General features: G+C 29.0%; 1 protein-coding gene across 1 annotated transcript in view; it reads left to right on the top strand.

Annotated features, from left to right (window-relative positions):
* The window catches only part of LOC113386583 (pituitary homeobox homolog Ptx1-like), a 47,228-nt gene that overhangs the window by 9,073 nt on the left and 16,265 nt on the right, over positions 1-21,890 (top strand). The window contains exons 2-5 of the mRNA XM_026624356.1: positions 1,574-1,717; positions 19,107-19,298; positions 20,875-21,073; positions 21,539-21,605. Coding sequence (XP_026480141.1) covers positions 1,574-1,717; positions 19,107-19,298; positions 20,875-21,073; positions 21,539-21,605 — 602 coding nt within the window. The remainder of the gene's footprint in view (positions 1-1,573; positions 1,718-19,106; positions 19,299-20,874; positions 21,074-21,538; positions 21,606-21,890) is intronic.

Here is a 21,890-nt window from a genome sequence, read left to right on the forward strand (position 1 = left end):
TAGTGATTAGTAAATAAAATATCTTTGATTTTTTTAGACGTTTCGGTAGAACAAATTTGTGCAATCTTTAGATCTACAATTTTTGTAGTGATTAATTTTGTGAAATTGTGTTTGTTTTGAACTTTGTTTCAAACGTCTAGTTTCGGGGAAAAAATCTTGCTTTTGAGATTTTTAATTTTTTTGTCGATAAATGATAAAAAAATGTTTCTTGTTTTTATTTTTGGTAGACAAATTTGTGCCATTTTTAGATCTATATTTTTTTAAATTTTTGTAGTGATTAATTGTGCAATATTAGCTAGATACGTAATATTATCAACAGGTTGATTTTTATTTTGCTTTTATGTTTTTTCTAGACGTTTTAGTAAACTAATTTAGGTCTAAAGTTTTTTAAAATATTAGCAGTGCATTTAATAGTATCATGGGTCCAGAAATTATTAAACAAAAATTTCTTGTCTTATTTTGTTAGACGTTCCGGAAAACAAATTCCTGTTATCATCAGATTTATATTTGTTTTAGTGTTCATAGTGGCTAATTTTCGGGCAACACAATAATTTGTGATTTGTGATAAAAATAATCTTATGTTTTTGTGTTTTACAACATTTATTCAACAAAAACATCTAATAGATATTTGATTTTGATAGAGATTTGTGAACTTTAATAGAGATTTGATTTGATTTAATGTAGACAACTTAGTACTATCATTAGGTGTACAATTTTTAATTTTTCATAATGATTAAATTCGTGAAATATTAGGTAGATACATAATTTAACCACATGTTCTGTTTTTTTCGTTCATTAATCACGTGATCGATTTTTAAGGATTCTGGACAATTCTCCCTTAGTAGCAAATGTCGTTAAATGATAATGACAATGATTTTTTTTTGCAACTTTATAACTTTTTTTCAGGTTTTGGTGAGATATTTTTGCCCCATCCTTTGTCCCATATTTTATAAATAATTTTATATAAATTCAGAAAATACATACTTTAAAAATAATTGTTATTTTTGTCAACAAAAGAATTAAAAGATCCAATCTGGGATAAGAATTTGTCTCATATATCCACCGTCTGATCAGATTTTTCTCTTATGCTAAGATACTTACTATCTGCTGATTAAGACAAGATAATATGGTACGATTTTACAATCTGTTTAAAATAAAATTTCATAAAAAATTAAATGTATTCAATTAACATCGTTTGTGCTAACAGACTAAGCTTATCTAAAAATCCTAAATATTATTATCTTATTTTCCAATTAGACCACAGATCAAACTTGTCCGAGAATAGGTCAAAAATTTCTGAAGTCAATTAAGAAATCGCAGTAACACAATTGTAATAATTAATAATTGATCAATTCTTAAACTTAAAAAAACATGCATAAAAAATTAACAATTAGCTTTATCTTCATGTTTTATTTCATTAACGCCAATCGACTATAAAAAAAACTTTATTTACTTTCAATATCAGTTCTTAAAATTAATTTGAACTTTATATAATTTCAAATGATAAATTTCCAAGTCACTTTACCCATGTCTATTATGAGTTTATCTAAATTCATTATTTTTTCAATTTCAGGTCTGCACAATCTGCACGATATAATGAACGGTAGTTCTTTGGCCGCCCTGCAGGGCGTCGGTGGAGCAGGAGACCATGCTCCTCCGCCACCTCACGCGCCATCTTCAGTGCTGCACCATGAACCACTGGAGAAACTAAAACGTGGTGATACTCGTTAAATAATAATATATATATATATATATATATATATATATATATATCTTATATTTAAAATTCTTCTGTGGGTGCATCATTCGATACTTCTCCTAAACGGTTATTCGGATTTTGATCATTCTTTTTAGTATCTGTCAATGGAAATTTTTAAGATTTAATGAACAACACATAAAACTATAGAAATACTGTAGAAGTAAATGGCAAAAATTACAAAAAAACATTTATCATTGTTTGACATTGAAAACATTTCTACTGTCATCTGCTAGAAATGTCAATTCACTTGAAATTCGAATTTAGCTGAAATGATGAGTCTAGATAATATTAGAATGTAATATATAAGAAAAATGTAATGTCTACATTATTATTGCCCAAAAGCAGCTGAGATTTTCCAGAAATTAAAATATTTTAAGATACAGTATTATAATTTTAGTGTATATTTAAACCTTCAAATTTACTTCAAATTTCATATTCTTTCTAATGAGTGTTCAAAATGTATATTGAATAGATGGGTTAAAGACGTGAAGTCTAACTTATATCATAAATATGTAATGAAATTCTACTTTTTTTTTAAATAGTTGTATGTATCACAATAAAGGAAAAATTATCATCATCCTCCACTTTCGTCCTAATTTTCTCCATCAGTGGACCATCAGTACCAAATTGCGATATCTTTCCTTATAAATCTTTTGTATCGACCTTGTTAGAATTAGAGAGATACATGGCAATACTGTGTAATCAATCTTGTATCGACATATCTCTTCTTAAATATATGGACAGAGAGGAATCTAGAAGAAAATTCCATAACCAGATCCTAAACTTCATTCACATAGATCTAAAATATTTTATTCGTATTATATGCTCACATTTTTATTTATTAAATAGTTTATTTCTTTAAGATTTTTTTAAATTTTTTTAACTTTTCAAAGGGACATTTTTTTGGTTTTTGTCAAATAACTCACTAATGTTATATGAAAGCACCCTCTTTCTGCTAGATAGGGCGAAACTAGGACAGCCATATACATGCCAATATAAATATTTGGAATAAAACGACTTTGAGTTCGATCTTTCATATTCTCTTGCATTTAAGATGTATTTTCTCTGTAGTCATGATTTGAACGAACATCCTAAAATAGTAGTGCCCTACAAAAAGTGCATTATAAAGTATAAAATGCATTAATTTAATGAGAATGGTCCGAGCTTTTAGTGCATATAATGTACTATTAAGGTGACCATATTTTTTTAATTCAAAACCGGGACAGCAATTTTTAGTTATGAAATCCTGGGACAGCGGGGAGAGGGGTAGAGGGTCTTTTAAGTACCAAATGCCTTAAAAATAATTTTTCAATATGAATCTTTTTTTTAATTATTATGGCAACCTTTTAATAAGAACTTTATTTTTAGAATATATGTAATGCTTCTTTATCTACGATATTACATTATATCTTATATTTTTAGATTTTATACTTTTTGCTTTTGAGCCTTGTATAGAATTCTATTCCACTTTCTTCATAATTAATTGAAAACAATAGCACTTGTTTGTATGTTTTCATAATTTTGATAATTTACCTATAACAAATATTGCTTTTAGAAAAACCCGGGACACAAGGTGCAAATCCGGGTCTGTCCCGGGACTGTCATCTTACTACTATAATTAATTTTTTGTATTGTTGTTTTCCCTAATAGTTTTCCTTCATAGTTCGTCTCTGTCCTCCGTCACCCAAATGTGTCTCATTCACCTTCGTCCAAAGGGACGTATCATTGCGTAATTACGAGCCCTTATGGGACCAAACACGATATAAATTTATCATTTATATCTTATCTTGGGGCAGAAGGGGAGGACCTGGGAGGACCCTTTTGTGCAACTGATGCGCACGAGGGGGCTCCTTTTTGTATCGATTAAAAGTTAGGTGAATCAAATTATAAAGGACAATTGGTAAAGGATATTGATGTACAAACTAATTACGAAAAAAAATGATGATAGTTCTTTTAGTACTGACTCAGATGCTAAAGATATTAAGATGATTTCCAATAATAGAAATTATGGTCAACTTTGAATGATGATACTGATATTCTCAAAGACATTTTTTTGAAATATCTTGAATGTATGTTTGTTTGTCAGTAGAGTCCTCTTAAAATTGGTTCACTTTGGCTAAGTTGGAGCACAAACCTTAGAAGTACTTCAATATTTTTTGCCAGAATGAAAAATTTCCAGATAATTTTAATTATCAGATCTAATCATCTAATAGCTCCTAATATCATCTAAATAATCTACAACAAAATCATCTGACAATTTGATTGCGTTTGTAATCCGTTCATCTGTATCGGATTACAAATTGCGCACGCGAATCTCCCCTATCATCCCTCTATGTGTAATAATAATACACTTTGTTAGTTTTTAACTCAGGGGTGAGAAATTAAGCGTGACGCTTAAAAAAAAGATCAAGGAAAAAGATACATACATACATAAATAGACATATATATACATATATATGTGTGTGTATGTATGTATATGTACGAGGGTGACCCCAAAAATTTGCCTAAGTCAATTACCCGTAACTGATAATGGGGTGTAAGGTTTTGTCGAAACGTTTCGGTATATCACGTTTTCCATACAAAAGGAATTAAGATTGATGATTTGAGTAATAAAGAGTAAGAATATTGTCTTCAAGTAAGTAAATGTTTAGTTTGCCTATTGGCAAGTTATCAAAATATTGGTTATAGAAAAACAGAGTGCGCGTAAGATTCACACGCGATTGAAGTAAAACTTATTTGCTACTGTACAACTTGGCAATCAAGTAAAAATAAATACATCATATAACAATTTTGATTTATGTTTATTAGTAATATGATGCACACATTTATTAGTGTCAACCATTATACACATTTATATATATTTTTTTTTTATTTTTTTTTTTTTTTAATTTCAATAATTATTACAACTGCTAATTTATTAACATCAAGTAATATTGATAAATAATAATATAAATTTAAATAAATAAAAGACATTTATATAATAATAAATTATATTTATATATGTTTATAATAGCATTAAAAATATGTATAATATTTAAAAACAATAATGTAATCAAAGTCATACTTCAAATATGACATGATCGGTTTGTCATTGTAATTAGAATTTAGAAATGAACCTTCATTAGAGAAATGAAGTAATTGCTGATTAATAAATTCTGTAATATTCGTTCACACGGATTATGTTAAACAACGCTCACACAAATATTGTTTTCGCAACTTCACTCATCATCTAATAATTGTGTTTGAAGAACTTCATGTAATTAAAATTAATATACATTCATTGACTGCTTGTATTTTTTTTACTTTTTCGCTGGCGATATAATCTCATTCTTTGAAAAGCTATAATATCTGTCTTGCCTAAAAAAATATTTTCCATTTTAATAATTTCAAAGATTTATAGAAACTACGAATAATATAGAAATAATTTCTAATCATTAAACCTACGATTAGTACACGGCACAAATGTTTAATTTGTTTTATTATTTGTGGGGACAGGGTAAAATATTCTTCTGATTCAGGCATTTTTCATTAAATCAAGATTTGCACTACAAGATTTAACTTTAAAATGTTTATTTATCTATGTCGATTTCCTTGTTGATGCGGTACGCATACAACGTTAATGCCGGTACGCATACAACGACAGATCTCTATTCACATACGCGACGACTAATCACAATCGACCTGTATAGAAATGTAAAATGAAATCATCGAGAGCGAATGACGAATCATTGGCACTCGATTATTATCTGCTATAACTCACTTCCGTTGCATTTGTACAGATTTACACCCTAGGCCTAAAGAAGTTTTACTTCAAATAAAAAAAATCTTCCTTTACTTTTAAATTTTTATATTTTCTATTTTTGTCCTCAGTCTGTTTATTTTGAGTATTGTCATTCAAGAGGCACTTTTCTATCAATATGACCCAGATCCAGTTTTCATCAGACAGTAGAGTTCTTTCTTCCTTAACTCTTAGCAGAATTTTTTCATTTGTTACCCTGTTGGTCAATTTCATCTTCTACATCCTTCACCAAAACCACATCATGTAACTTTCAGGATAAAGAGACCAAGTTTCTGATCAGTAGCACTGATCTGTATCAGTTTTTTCACAAACTGAGTTCTATTTTCATAGTCCATGTCTCCGATCCATACTGTAAAATTACAACTGATGTGTCTATTACCATTACCATGTCCTATCTTCCGCCACATTACTCTTCCATGCACCCTTAAATATATATTTTTTAAACAACTTCTAACTGATGATATGATATGAGAACTGCAACACTTGTCGCCAAAATTATTTTACGTTGTCAGAAGCACTTGCCGAATTCCACGAATTAAAACGCTCCGGCGAACAATTTGAATGAAAAGCGACACATTGGTAAATATCAAGCAAATTTCCAAATATAAATGTATATGTTGGTGGTAGATCTCTTGTTCGAAAGTGAGTCGTAACATATGATGGTGGTTGCCCTCGGAGGACACAATGAGGTGTAATTAGGCCCCGATTGTTGTCAGAAAAAAATGATGAGGTTTTTTATAGATGGATTTTGGGGTCGGATTGTGTAATTGTTGTTATTAGGTATATTGGTATACTATAAGTTATTATAAGAATAATTTTATTAATATATTGCGAAACTTAATTTAATGCTTTAAATTTTTACCTTCCTATTTATTTATAATCATTTTAGTAATCGAATTGTATATCATACGCTTTTGGTCATTGAATGTTTTTACTGAATTTTGTTTCAGATTTTCTGATATTTCTTAAGATTTCAGCTGAAGACCCTAAATTTGGGTGTTCCAAGTTTTTTTACACAAACATTTATATATTAACATTTATATTTTAAATACTTGCATGTTGCATGTACAATAAAAAGGGCTTTTGTGTGTTCATTACTCAATTCTTTTGAAATGCCCAAATCGAATTTTGCAAGTTCTAAAAATATTGTTATTTCCAAATAGTTTAGTTTATTTCTCTGTTAGTTACGATTATAGTAAAATAACAATACGATTTCTTTTAATATTTTAGAGTTTTATGTTTCTTTATATTTTTTTTTAATGCAAACTGCTCTGAAAATTTACAAATTAACTTTTTTTTAAAACAAGTTTAAAAACCGGGCGTTACATGTATGAAAAATTTTGTTTTAGAAATTCATTTGAAATCCATACGTTTCTCCTAGCATCCTAGCCTTCATTGAGAGAAAAATGACTATACCAATTAGAACTAACATAAGTAAAATTGTTACATAATATTTGCTAGTAAATAATGTCACTTACACCTAGTTATATTTGCTAATTTCATGTTTTCTCGACGTTTCGAGTCATTCTGAATCGAATGAGACCAAGTTTGGGCAAAAGTATGTACGATTGTATATGTGCTTATGTATGTGTGTAAGTGTGATTTTTTATTATTCTTTAGTCGATGTTGTCTTAAAAACGGCTGGGCAGATTTGAAAAATTTAAAAGTCCTTCGATGTTATTCGACAAGGACTAGTGTTTTTCAGTTACGCAAGATGATCCGCCGAGCAGTTTTTTCCTAATTAGCAGAAAAGTGAAAATGTTGTGCTCATAGTTTAGCCAAAAATCCTGAATCTATTCTAAAAATTCAAAAACTGTTTCAAAGATATTGGTTGGGAATCGCGTTCATTAGTTTTTTGTCAGACAGACCGTTTCTTTGTAACTAAATGCTGTAAAAATTGTTTCACAATTTAGATTTCGTGGTCTGAAAAATATACTAAAATATTATAGGCCTACGATAAGGGGTTGAATTATAAAAAATCACAAAATTTTTGAGTTACGCATCAAATGCGTTTGAGCGATTCTAATTGGAGTAACGGTTGACGTCCACCCTTAAATAAAATGCATTTTGAGAACCCGAAATGGATGAAATAAAAAAATTTAAACAAATTAATTTAATTCATACAATAACAGATATAAGAGTTTTGTTTGAAATACAGCACTTGAAAATCGCGGTGATTAATTTCTAGTGAAGCGAAAATTTTATATATGAAATAAACAGTTGAACATTTTACCTAAATACCTGAACCTCAATTCTTATAGACTAAGTTGATTATGTATACGTATCGGAAAATTCATGCAACTTTCATTAAGGCAAAATGCCACTTACATCTAGTTTTAATATACGTGTGTGTGTATTCACGTGTTTGTGTTTGCTTTTGTATCCCATCAGAGTTGGGTGGATCTGGATGGCAGTAGAGACTAGAGAGCACACATCTCACATCGCACATCACACATTATATATATCAATGCCAAATTGAATGAGTAACATTTGACGTGCAGCACATCTCTTCGCGTGCTCCCTTCGGCCCCCTTCGTGCCTTTCGGGTGCCCCTTTTCTTCGTTCGGTATCGCAGCAGGCACGTACCCGGGATTACCCGTAATCCGGGGACTTAAGCCGCTCCTTCCTTTCGCTTATAATATCTCTCTTTCCTCTACTACAGAGGACGGAGGAGATACTATATAGAGCAGCAGAATATACATGTATATATATATATATATATATATATATATACATATATATATATATATATATATATATATGTATATATGTATATATACGAGGCGGATAAAATTGGATAGATCTATAGTCGCATATCTCAGTTGCGATTAGAGGGTTCAGAGGCAATGGATGAAAAACATACTGTTTGATGTTTCTAATAATAAATCAACATACTTTGAATTATTATTATTATCTTTATCAACTTTTTTAAAGAGAAGTTGGAGACCACATTTGGACTAGGTGTAAGTGGCGTTTTGCCATTTGATAATCCATTAAATCTATCTCGATTGAAATGTATTTATTTAGATAACATTCTAAAATAATAGAAGCATTTTAAAAGTGGTCAAATTATAAAAATTATTAAAGTTTGGAATAATGTCCACGCACGTATTTGCACACTATAATTACAGGTAACCCCCGCATAACACGGTTTAAGAATTGAGACCAGCCCCCTCATAACACGGTACTTTCAGGTTCGCATAACACGGTTTAAGAATTGAGGAAAGTTTTAATAAAATAAGAAATATAGTAAAACCTATGAAAAGCAAACTTAATTTAATGTAAAATTAGTTAAATCGCCGTACAATAGCTCAACAAATGTGATAAAACTAGTGCAAAAGATAAGTAATTTTATATTTATTATTCGAGCGCGTACGTTCTATCGAAAAAAAATCTAGGATTATCTGAACAATATATTAAATAATTCTTAAGCAATTCTTTAAATAAAATGAGCATAAAAATTTAATAAAGATTACTTTATACGTGTTAAATATATAAATATCATTTTGCTAAAAGCAAGTAATCGCAAATATTTTTTTTTTTTGTAAAAAATATTGTACGGATCTGGAGGTATTATAGAAAACTGCTCAGAGGATGAGAGTATCTTCCAAAAAAAAGGATCATTGGATACTACTTACTTGTTGATTATGACGAAAAAAATCATATAATTCAAGTTATGTATATTACTTCTTAAAAACAATGAGTAAATGTAACAATATTTATTATAAAATCATGATAAGTAGCATGTTTTTTTAAATTATTGTTAGAATAGTTTATTTGCCCCTCTTTTTGTACTAGTTCTTTGTTCCTTATAACACGAACTCGCAAAATACGCTAGTTTTCTGGAACGTAACTACGGGGGTTACCTGTATTATAATTTCAGATTTTATAATTTGAATACACATTTGAATTAAATTTGAGAATCGAATTGATTAATCTTCAAGCAGAGTTTTTATTTTTAAAGATAAACAGTTGGCAATTTAATCTAAACAGCTAAATATCTCACTTTTTTTGATTAAGCCGATTATTTTCACACAGAAAGTTCTTGCAACTTGCCTCAAGGCGAACGCCTAGTTTGCTTATTATTATAAAAAGTCATTTACATTAACAATTACACGAATCACGATTCAAAAAGTCTGTAAGATTTATTAAAAATTATTTTGAACCTTAATTAGTTATTTTTTTAGTATTTAAATGAATGCGTAAATGATAACCTTTTGTTATATTATATGTATATACTTATATATCAACGTTTCTTAACTATGTACGTACCATCCACAAGATATATGTCAAACAAAATAAAATTGTATTATAAAATTAATGAGTGAATAATGTACAAAAATATAGAATAGAAACTTGTTCCAAAAAATTGGAATACACCATCTTTGTTGCCAACTCAATATTTAGATTATTACATACTTTTCTTATCCGAAAACTAAACAATTTTTTTTCTAATAATGATTCTACTAATTATTTTGAAAAAACCAAATGCAAAATCAATTTGTTTTTGCTTCTTTAATGTAACTACAAATTTCATTGCCATTTACGTTCGATATGTTTACTACAAAAAAAAATCGACTCGTCTATTTGTCCTGATGATGTCGTAGAAGAGGATACAGAAACGTTTTTGGTCTATGCACTTGGATTAAGTTTAGAATTAGTTCAGTAGTTATGGTGATGAGTTAATCCCATCTGCTTAAGTTACGAGCAGACACCGACGGAAAAAATTGGAGAATGTATTTATTTGGAGACATGGAGACATGGTTCACAGATGTTAAATATATAATATATATTACACATGTATATATATATAGTTATATATAACTGGAAAGTTTAAGTAATTTATCTTTAGACAATTTAAAACAATCAAAAAACCATTAATGAAGTTTTTTTCCCCAAATTCCCAATGCATTTTGAATGAAAAGATTTTTAAACTTATAACAAAGATATTCAACCAACTTTATGCTCTTCACATAAGACACATAAGATTTTTTAACCCACCTCTTCAGATTCAGTTTTTAAAACTATCCCATTTATAAAGAGTCCTATAAACATTCCTTATAATTTTATAGCCATTTTAAAAACCGTATAAAAATAATAAAAAGTCTAAAATCAACAATTAGACACGACGAAAACTCATCTACACTTTTTTTTATTACCTTTAAGACAAACGACTACGACAACTGTAGGTAATTTCTCCTCGATATATTTTTCTATTTTTAAAACTTTCATTTTTATCACGTTTTAAATGTTTTCGAGAGGATTGACACGAAAAAATCGTGACTTTTTGGAAAAACAAACCGAAAGGTATAAAGAATGATGTTTTATGGATTTTTTTACTATTTAAATGGTACTTCAGATGATATTTCGATATAAACTATTTAATATGTAGTGTAGTATATATAGTATATATATATATATATATATATATATATATATACATATATATGTATACGTATATACATTTGTTTGTTTTGGCCTCAGAACATATTTCGCAGTAGCAAAACATCGATTACACAAAAACGCCAATAAAGAAGGGTGCCAAAATATTTGCAAGGGTTGTATTTTATATATATATATATATATATATATATATATATCTTCTACATGATCTATTTATTTCGAAAATAATAGGAATTATTTACGACCTGGAAACAGATGAGCGAAATTATTGTTGGTCGCCCACGATATGATTTTTACGACTTTGTTTATTTTATGACATTACATTTATTGGCCATCGAAATCATATGGCGTGTTTCGATGATAACATCACATATTTATTACTATTATATGTAGTGAAGTGTTAAAAATTCAAAGATTGTAATAGAAGAAATTTTGGTTGGTGCAAAGTATATTTAAAATTGGTTAACGCTAGTCCTTATCGAGTTACATCGAATGATTTTTAAATTTCAAATTCAAAAATCATACTTTTTTCATACTTTTTCAAATTTGGTCTCATTCGATTCAGAATGACTGGGAACGTCGACAAAACATAAAACTATCAAATCGAATTTTTTGGCAAAAACGTTAACTTCTCCTTACCCCAATTCCCATCCCCGAAATGACTAAATCTGTGCCTGTGTCGATTATATTATAACCGGCACCATATGGCCACCCTCGACACTGGTGAACCGCACCACCATCACCACCAGTAGCAACTATTTGCCAACTTCATCCCCTGAATATTTCTTTTGGTTAAATCCATTATAACGGAAAACCAAAATATTATCTATTCCGTATTAGACACGAAGGGAGTGTGGATGATAGAAGAATCAGTCAACGGGGTAACAATGCCCTGGGCGGTAATTAGAAAAATAGTGATGGTACAGGAATTTAGGGTTAAGGTGAAGCAGGGATGGCAAAATAAAGATAAGATACTAAATTGGTACTAAATTTATATGGTACTTTTTCATATAATAGGATAGAGCGGTAGTTTTTAGGTTCATCACTAATATTTTTAAAATATGTGAACTACGGTATTATTTAACGATATTATTTTAAAGTGGAGGGCAAAAAAGTTTTGACCAGCCATTGTTAAAAATTGGGCGACATTGACATCAGGAGATAAAATAAACGGCTACTTTGTCATTGTATTTTTTAAGTTGTTAGTTTTTTTGTTTGAGCACTGTTGTTTAGTTTACCAGACTTAAATATAATTTAAGAAGTATAGGGTAGGGCGGGGCATAAAGGTTTAATTTAACTTTGAGCAATTGTATCACAACAAATAATATATATCCAACAAACAACTATTTGACTATGTTCAGTAAAACTCCCATCCAATTTATTATTGTAAAAATTTGTTTTTTGCTGTTTTTGACAAACTTGTCAACTGGTTCTTTTTACCCCATAGACGGGGTAAATTGCGACGACTAAGGGACAAACAGTTCAAAGGTTATATTTTTAATTTTTAAGAGATTTTACGAAACAATATCCACATCATTCAACCAATGCAAAACATAAACTTGATGGGTACATTTTTCACGTGTATATAACCTTGATCTGGTATTCTGCTAGAAATATTTATCAGCAGGGTTGGAATAACTATTTATTTAATTTCTCTTGTAAAATTGATTTTTATAACCTTTTTATTTTCAATTTTACTTATTTACATCTTGCCAGTCTAGAGGGTAGGTGGTCGTTTTTACCCCTACCACATATAAGCTGTTTCAGGGATTGTATAAAAAAACTGTTAAATCTAACTTAAAATTAATAAAACATCTTATAAGACAATTAAATAACGTATACTTTAAAAATATATTCAGGTCTCGTAAAACAAACAACAGTATTCAAAAACAAACAAAAAATTAACAGTGAGAAAACAATTTTGTTAACAATTTTACAATGTGGTTTATTTGGTTATACCAATGTCACCCGATTTAAAGCAATGGCTGGATACATCTTTTTGCCCTCTACTTTAAAATAGTAACGTTTAAAATACCATATTTACTTGTTTTTGAGACAAAAATTGCAAAAAAACGTAATTTTTGATATTTTTCCTCAAAATCAAGGTAACCAATATTAAAATGAATATTATAAGTTCATTTATAATTTGAATAAACACATACATACATAAAAAAAATATAATTCAAAATATAAAACAAATACAATTTGTTTAAACAAATTATTTCGAATTATTTAAAAAAATGCGAAGAATTTTTTTAAAATTAATTAACAATTAAAAATATTTTTTTTGTCTATATCTTCTATGTTGGCCACCAATGCTTCAGGGTCAATAGAATTCCCAAAATAATCTCGGCGGTCAAAATGAGGAAAAGGGTTAAAGTTAATAGTTTTCGGGATTCTTATTGACAGATCAGCAAATGGTCAAACATTTGTCGAAAAATTATTATTGATGACTTTATTTTCACAACAATCTGTTATATTATGAGATTTTGAGGTTAGGAAACTAAAACCAAATGGTTAATGGAAATAGATGAATATATATTTAGGCTAACAAATTTCAAACAATTTTTATGAACATAAACCTTTCTTCAATTCACTTTCTTAAAATTACTGTGACTAACTAGTTTCCAACAACTGAGAGTTACTCCTCTGGAGCGATTCAGAATGACTTAAAACATCAAGAATTTCAAACTTAGTAAGATTATCTAGTTTCACGTAAACATATATCATTTTCAATCTTTTTCAAAAACATCTCGGTATCGTTGTCACCGCAAAAAATAACACAACTCATCATGTGTCTTCCTTCTTCTAATCTGTCGTAATCCTCAGCTTGTTGGTTTTGTCCCACAAACTTAAATCCCTTTCAAATCGACCGTGAAATTTTTCATCTTCGGAAATTAAAAACGTCACAAGATCAAAAATTTGTGACATATTGGGAAGAAGTCAGTTTTTTTGGTTGAAATTTTGTTTACACCTGTTTTCCTGATAAAGGATACACGGATTGAGAAGCGAATGTTTAAATTTATCTAATTTATTTAAATATTTATAATTTTGACAATTCTTTGAAAAAAATATGCAAATCTAATTATATTGGATTTTTCAACCTTTTGGAAAATAATATAAAAAATTATACACACTTTTCACCATTTCTTCTTTGAAAAAACACTAGGAAGTTTTTATATCTTTTACTAAAATGCATATAATGTAACTTTTAAAGCCTATCTCTATTATTATATTTTCCATTAATAAGTCTCTATTTTTTATCTTAACTATATAAATTCTCCGTCTGAAAAAAAACGACCAAGACCATGAAGATGTCCTTTTTCCCATAAATACATATAACTTCTTCATTTCCCACAACGCGTGCACACTTGACGCAAAATCAACTTTTATTTATTTGCAGCCAAATATATTTCTTTTTTTGGTGCTTTCTTTTTGTTTGTGGAAACCTGAAGAAGTCACGTAATTTGACTCACGTTTCGATTCCTTTCGGAATGCCCGACGGGTTAAGAGTCGTATTTCTAGAAAAACAATATTTTAGATAAAAAAAATTGAATAGAAAGAATGATTTTTTTTATTAATTTTTGCATAAAAATTTAATATTTATCGTGCTTAATTATTTAATATCTAATAACATTTATTAAATATTTTACTTGAAATATTTTAACGCATAGTCTAAAATCACGTGTTTTACTCCAAAATATTTCTGGCACATTTTGTTCTTAGATGCCTTTATCAAAATACCTATAGACTGAAGATCGAGAATTCAGAAAATAAAGTTTGTAAATTTTAAAAATAGTAAGGCATTCTTATGTTTAATATTACAGAAATTAAGTTGTACAAATATCGAAAGTTAGAAAATAATTACAGTATATCAAAATGGACACGAACACAAATTTAAAAATCTGGAAAATTCAGAAATAAACAAGAAAACAAATTTTAGAAAAATCAGAAATAAACAAGAATCATTATCAAGCCAAAACCACGATTTTTTTGATAATTATTATTTTAAATTTACATTTTATTAAAGTCAACAATTGAAAAGATAATCTGTTTTGTTCAATCAAGATATTGAATTTCTTTTTTATATTGGTTTTTCATTATTATGTAACCCTACAAGTTAAATATTTTTTAATAATTATTTTTTATTTTCAATTTTAATTAGTTGCTAGAACTTGTAACAAGCCTTAAGTAAAAAGGATAACAATAATTTATTTTATTTATCATTGTTTTTATCTCGCATAATGCATATTATTTTTCTGGTAGATGTTATACACCAAAGTCTTGTAATATTTTTTTGAAAGTTTATATATATATATATATATATATATATATATATACATATATACATTGTGCTTCTTGGGAAAAAAATCATCTAAATCACATTTCTTAAATAAGAAATGGTCCAGCAGCAGCATATGAAATTTGTCAACTCTAATGCAGTTTCTTCTTCTTATCCTTATATATATATATATATATATATATCATACGACTAAGTTATATATTAGATAAGGTAATAAATTTTCAACTAACATATGTTCGTAGACATAAGGACATGCGGTCTGAGAAAGGAAGGACCCGCCCTTTCGCCCTTGGAAGAATTATGATTTAATATTAAGGGGTACAATCTAATGGGGAACATGCATATATAGTGGAAATTATAATACATATATATATATATATATATATATATATATACGTATATATAATTTATGAAATATGGCACCTCTGATGTTCACCTTATCAAAAACAGTGTTCGTCCTTATCAAAAACAATTTCAGGCCACACACAAAAATATTTTATGGCGCAAAAATAAATAAACCCGAATAAACAAATTCAGATAACCTTTTCCCTGACTTTAATTTAAACAAACCGAAAAAAGATTCAAGAACATTAGAGACTATTTGTTAAATATTAGGAAAATTTGTTTTTAACTTAATAATAAGAAAACACAGTAATGCACTATATTTTTTGTAAAATACTATATTTACTAGATCTGTTCAAATGTTTGTCAATTTTAGAATTTTATTTAGAATGTTGCATAAGGAAAGAAGAAATATTGATGAACTGTTCATTACGGATAATGCAACATTTAAATCAACCCACAAATATTTTTCCAATTTTCATGTCAAACGATTCAGAAAGACTTCGAACATCAGCGACAAAACTACAAACTTCTCATTCATAAATTTAACGATATGCAGGTTCAGTAGTTTTCGAACTACTGAAAACATAAATCAATGGTTCCTAAAGTTTTTATTAATTAATTTTTCTAATTTAAAAATATTTCATATTTCCGTAAATAACTTTTGGAAGTACTTGTGAACCTATGCCAGTACTTTTCAATTCTTCACCAATCCGTATCCCTATTTAATGTGTGACTAATTAATTATCAACAATAATTAGTCGTCGTTTAATTGCCTACCTTCTGTCTCCTCATGTGTTATTTAGCATTTAATTTTAACTGACGTGTTAACGTCAGCAATTAACGGTTATTTACGATCCGTTAAACAGAAAATAGAGCAAACGGTCTCTCCTCCATTAACGACCAGGAGACGGAAGACGACTTTATATTATATTGGTGCAACTAAAAGTTAGTCAGATAAAGAAATGATTATTGAGAAGATTAATAGGATAGGATAATTCTGCTATCTTACTTGATAAAAGATCCAGGATCGTTTCATATATTGGAAATTCCATTAAAGCAAGAAAAGTATATTCGAAATATACACCTAGTTATTCTCATCGTGGATGTATGTAGGTGTATGTGAATGTGTTGGTTGATCCAGCTTCTTGGTAGCTATTAGTAGCCCGAACGAAATGCAGTTAGCTATAAATTAAACATTTCAAAGGACAAGTGACAGAATGCGACATGGTGATTAACATTCTACTGAGAGAAGAAAAAAAATCCGAAAGTTAGCATTCGCATATAGGATTATGTCGAGGAATTTAGTGGCGGCGAATAAACGAGAGGAAATTGTAATAGCTCCTGAAATATATTAAAATTATAAATTTAGTTTAACACTCGTGCCTTTCTTGTTCATCACTTTTCATATCTCTAACTTTTTTCTTGTCTATTCTCTTTATTTTTCTGCACTCATAAGATCTGCATTCAAATTCATACTGTTTTTTTAGTATTTTGTTATGCATTGTTGTCAAGGTCCTGTAGAATGTATTTTTTACCAATATGGGTCAGACACATTTTAAAAAAGTATGTTCAATTTTAATCTTACTTACAAATCTTATAGAGAAAAAAAAAGTTTAGAAGATTCGCAGAGTCTTTCCTCATTTTCCTAAATTCTTCCTAAGTTAATAAACGTAATTCTGCTCATTTTTTACATGATAGTTATCAGTAGATTATTAATTTTATCAAGAATAGGTAATTCTATTAATTTTTCTGATTTTCCAACCCTGCTTGTTTCTTACTTTCAATATGTATATTTTTCTCAATAATTATTTTTTCATTGGTCTTCGAATATTTATGTTAATTGTAGACGTTATTTTAGATTTGATGAATGATGTTGTGTTAATTGTAGACTATATTTTAAATTTGATGAATGATGGTACAGATCAAGCATCAAAACCTAAAATTAATAGAGTATGTTTTTCTTTTTTTATTGCGACAAATGTGCTGCTAATTATTTCAACGACGGAAAAACCATCAAGATATATATATATATATATATATATATATATATATATATTTATATTATAAATAATTTATATAGCAACGAATTTAATTATTATCTCTAAAATTAAATCCTGTGACCTTTCATAGAGCTTATTTCTACTTTATAATAATTTTTAAGACTGAAGTGTAATAAATAATTTTAATGTCTTGAATCTTAATTGGATGCAAAGCTTTTTAATGAAATTAGTTTTATCGATTAAAACGAGCTCATAATTCATTTATAAAAACCTTCTTGTGCAATAAATTTCATATTCCTTTATAATTATTTTAGAGTAGACATCCTGAAGGAATATTTTATTACATAGGAGTATCGTGGTGCTATTGGCAAGTTGCTGGAAATTTATTATTGATAAAAAAAATAATCATTATTATTTTATGTAATACCTACTTCATGTTAATTTTTTAAGAAAATTTCAAAATTTGCAAATCAGACTTTTGAAAAAATTTCAGGCTTCAAATTCAAGTAAATACTGTTTTGTTAAAATATCATCTTTTTTATGATTTTTTAGGTTTTTAAAAAAGTTTTAGTGTTTTAGCGTTCATAATTGTTATTGAATTCGGTTAGAAACTTCTAAAAGTCTTGAAACATTTTACCAAAAAAAATTGAACAAATGTTATATTTAAATTAAAAATATATATAATTTTTATGTAGGTTTGAATTATCAATTTGTTTATTTTATTATCAACAATAAAAAAAGAATAATTAAAAAAACCCAATATCAATTTTTTGAGATTAAGATTATTTACATAAATTTTAAGGATCTTACAAGAGTATTTTCTTGACACTTATCATATATAACTTGGCATCAAGCAACAATGATGTTAATTTTTATTCGAAAACATGGATACAAATACATGTTCACACATTATTATATGAAATCGTCTGCAGTATTTTCACCTAAATAAAATATTCAAATCTTCTTAATATGTTTGCTTGATTTCAACATATTAATTTCCATCTCCTCATGCAAATACTTTCACATTCGTGATTTACCAAAAACCAAATATTTTTCTACCTAACCGTCGCCTCCGGTAATATATCAACTCGAGATGTCACTCGGTCGACTATAAACGATTTGTAAATTTTGATGTCGTGGAGAATGTCGGTTCCCCATCAATTAGCAGCGATTTATTGTACAGAAAACAAGATGCTCGTCCAAAATAAATAACTCAATTAAAAATAACACATCAGCACCACATACTTACTTACATATGTAGATGGAGTAGGTACTTCGGGATGCAGAAAGGACAGGTTGAAGACAAATTGTGGGACATGTGTGCATTTACTCTGGACTGCGTTTGTAATAAGATAATGGTTAATATTTATTGTATGGTTATTTTATCTAAATATGTATATTTTTATTAATACTATCTATATCTTATTACCATTATTCTTATTTATATTAAATAATTTTCTCGAACGCCGAGCAATGATTACCTTTCCCTCTTTTCAGTGTGGGCCGAGACCGGAGATTTCCGGGATTCGGTGTCTCATAACGCGATGGCGGTCGTCGCTTCCGGTAATGGCGGAAGCGGTTCAACCGGCTCCGGAGTCAGTTCCGGAGGCGGCAGCAGCGCCCTCGGACAATTGTCTTTTGCTGCTCCGAATGCTGCGCGGCAAATTAGGAACAGGGACAGGAAAGAAGGTGAGATAAGGGATTAGTTTAAATTCGTATTAAATGACACAATTTACTTGTGCCCAAAAATTTTATCCAATCTTCTTCACTTAAATCTGTATAAGCTTCACCACATACCAGAAAATACCATTCTTGCATGTTCCAACTTGCCCCAAGGTTTTGTTTCAACTAATCTCAGGTGTGATTTTTTTACATTCATCAAGTTAACTATGTAAACAATTAGCAATCACAAAAATTAATACTCGTTATTAAAGATTGATCAATTTGAATGAAATAAGATACATAAAATTCAAAATTGGTAACGCAAACTGAAATGTTAAGATAGTACAATTTTACATTAAACTTGTGGAGCGCATGGCATCGTGCCTTAAGGCAAATTGCTGGAACTTCCCGTACCAAATATTATTTTTTTTTAAAAAAAGATTAACATTTTTGAAAAAAATTACTCTGAAAAAATTAGATTTTTGAAAAACTATAAATTTTTGACAAAAATTTACTTTTTTAAAAAAAAAACTTTGAAGAAAAATTAATTTTGAAATATTTTGGAAATTCTGAACTTATTTCAAAGCAATCGTACTGCTTTAACTGCATAGAGACAAAATATCGAAGCGCGTAAGCGCCGCGTCGCCGTGTAACGGATAAACATCGGTATGGAACCCATAGGAATGTAAACAAAATTTATACTTATTGTTAAAATCTCTATAAAATATCTGATAATTTGACGTGAATATGTCTAATGATCATTTTTGACCGCCAAATGGCATTTTTTTACTTTTTTTTTATTAGATCTCCGAAACCGCTAGACCTGCCTTCATGAAAATTTGATTAAAAATGTTTTTTGAATTATTTAAATCGGATGCTACGTTCTCTTAAAAACTGAGTTACCATTTTTGGCACTGTTTTTTTGCGATTACTATTACTTGCCATACGGGAAGTTAATAACACACCTGCACACTTTTGTATACTGCGCCAGGACAGTAGCTATGACTACATTATGCGATAGAATTTATACATCAAAAATCAACTGGCTAGTCCTGGATACAAAAACAACATTCCATTACCCAAAAAGTCGGCATCCAACAAACACTTCAACACCGAATCTCCATAATCAAAAACTATCCATTACCATCACCTTTATTGAAAAAACACACACACCAAGTGTGCTCTATTAATATCGATAACGAACAACTAATGTAACACTATCGATAAGAATAAACTGCCACTTAACATCTAATTCGTTGTTAACATAAAAATAAATAAAAGTCATTTTTCCCAGAATAGTCGGCGAGTTGCTCAAAGTTATCATCCGATGTGGTGGTGATCGGATGATCGATCAATGTCAAGATGAGAGAGTTGACAGCTAAATTTGTCAATAAATATGAAAAACAGACGGAAGCCGACGTAAATGACGTGGTTGTGTCAACATGCGGTAGAATTGACTTTGATCACGGTTGTCTCACACCTTGAGAAATTGGAAAAGTGACCCCAATAAAAATAAATATAAAAATTAATATATATGTGTGTGTGGAGAGATCAGCCGAGCAATTTCTTCGAATTTTTCATATTTTTTCTTTTTCATTTTCAGTTACCCTGAGGTCTTTAACAAGCGACCACGCGACCGTGAAGACGGAAAACGATACGTCGTTGGACATGAATGCGACGACGGACGAATCCGCTAATAACGGCGGCAAAAACGATAAGAAAAACAAACGGCAGAGGCGGCAGAGGACGCACTTCACGTCGCAGCAGCTGCAGGAGCTGGAAGCCACCTTCACGAGGAATCGGTAATAAAAGAAACAAAATTGTTTAAATATTAATAGGTCAATTTTTTGTAACCTTGCTTTCTCATCTTACCATCATCACTAATAGATAATATTAAATACTTTTAATGTAGAAATCATAAACGCATGTTATGAAATAAATCAAGCCAAGTGCACTTCGGAGGGCAGCCCACCAGGCTAAAGCGAAAATTACCACTGATCTTATATAGGAACTATTTTATATTATTTTTCATTGAGGATTATTTGACTATTATAATTAAATTATAATTTTTCCCCTTTTTATATTGTTAACAATTTCTGGTCATTAGAAACAACATAACTTGCATCCTCACTTTTGTCATCTTGCTCTTTTATCTTATCGTAAGAAAGCTCAAAAAGTTTACCCGAGTCCTTTCTAGTCGAATAATTTGAAAATGCCATTAATATATGTGTTTTATATAGTATATAAAGGTTGTAATTTTTTCACAGATATCCAGATATGTCAACGCGAGAAGAAATCGCGATGTGGACGAATTTAACAGAAGCCAGAGTCAGGGTGAGTTTATATAGATTTTAATACACACACATGTATATATATATATATATATATATATATATATATATTAGTTTGGTCATTAATATGGACATTTTCGAATTTACTTGCTCAATTGTTTCCAGATTATTAAAAAACAATTCTCTGAAAGTTTTAACTCTTAATATTGTCTTTTAGATAGTGCGCAATTTAATCAAAGTTTTGTATGAAAATATCAAAAATTTTAAAAATCCTTTCTAGATATAACTTAGTGAACAAATAAATGAGTTTTACTCAACTCTACAAAAA

The sequence above is a fragment of the Ctenocephalides felis genome, unplaced genomic scaffold, assembly GCF_003426905.1.
Source record: "Ctenocephalides felis isolate EL2017-DRISC unplaced genomic scaffold, ASM342690v1 CF-g0.4_SCAFFOLD_03571, whole genome shotgun sequence".
Taxonomy (NCBI): Eukaryota; Metazoa; Arthropoda; class Insecta; order Siphonaptera; family Pulicidae; genus Ctenocephalides; species Ctenocephalides felis.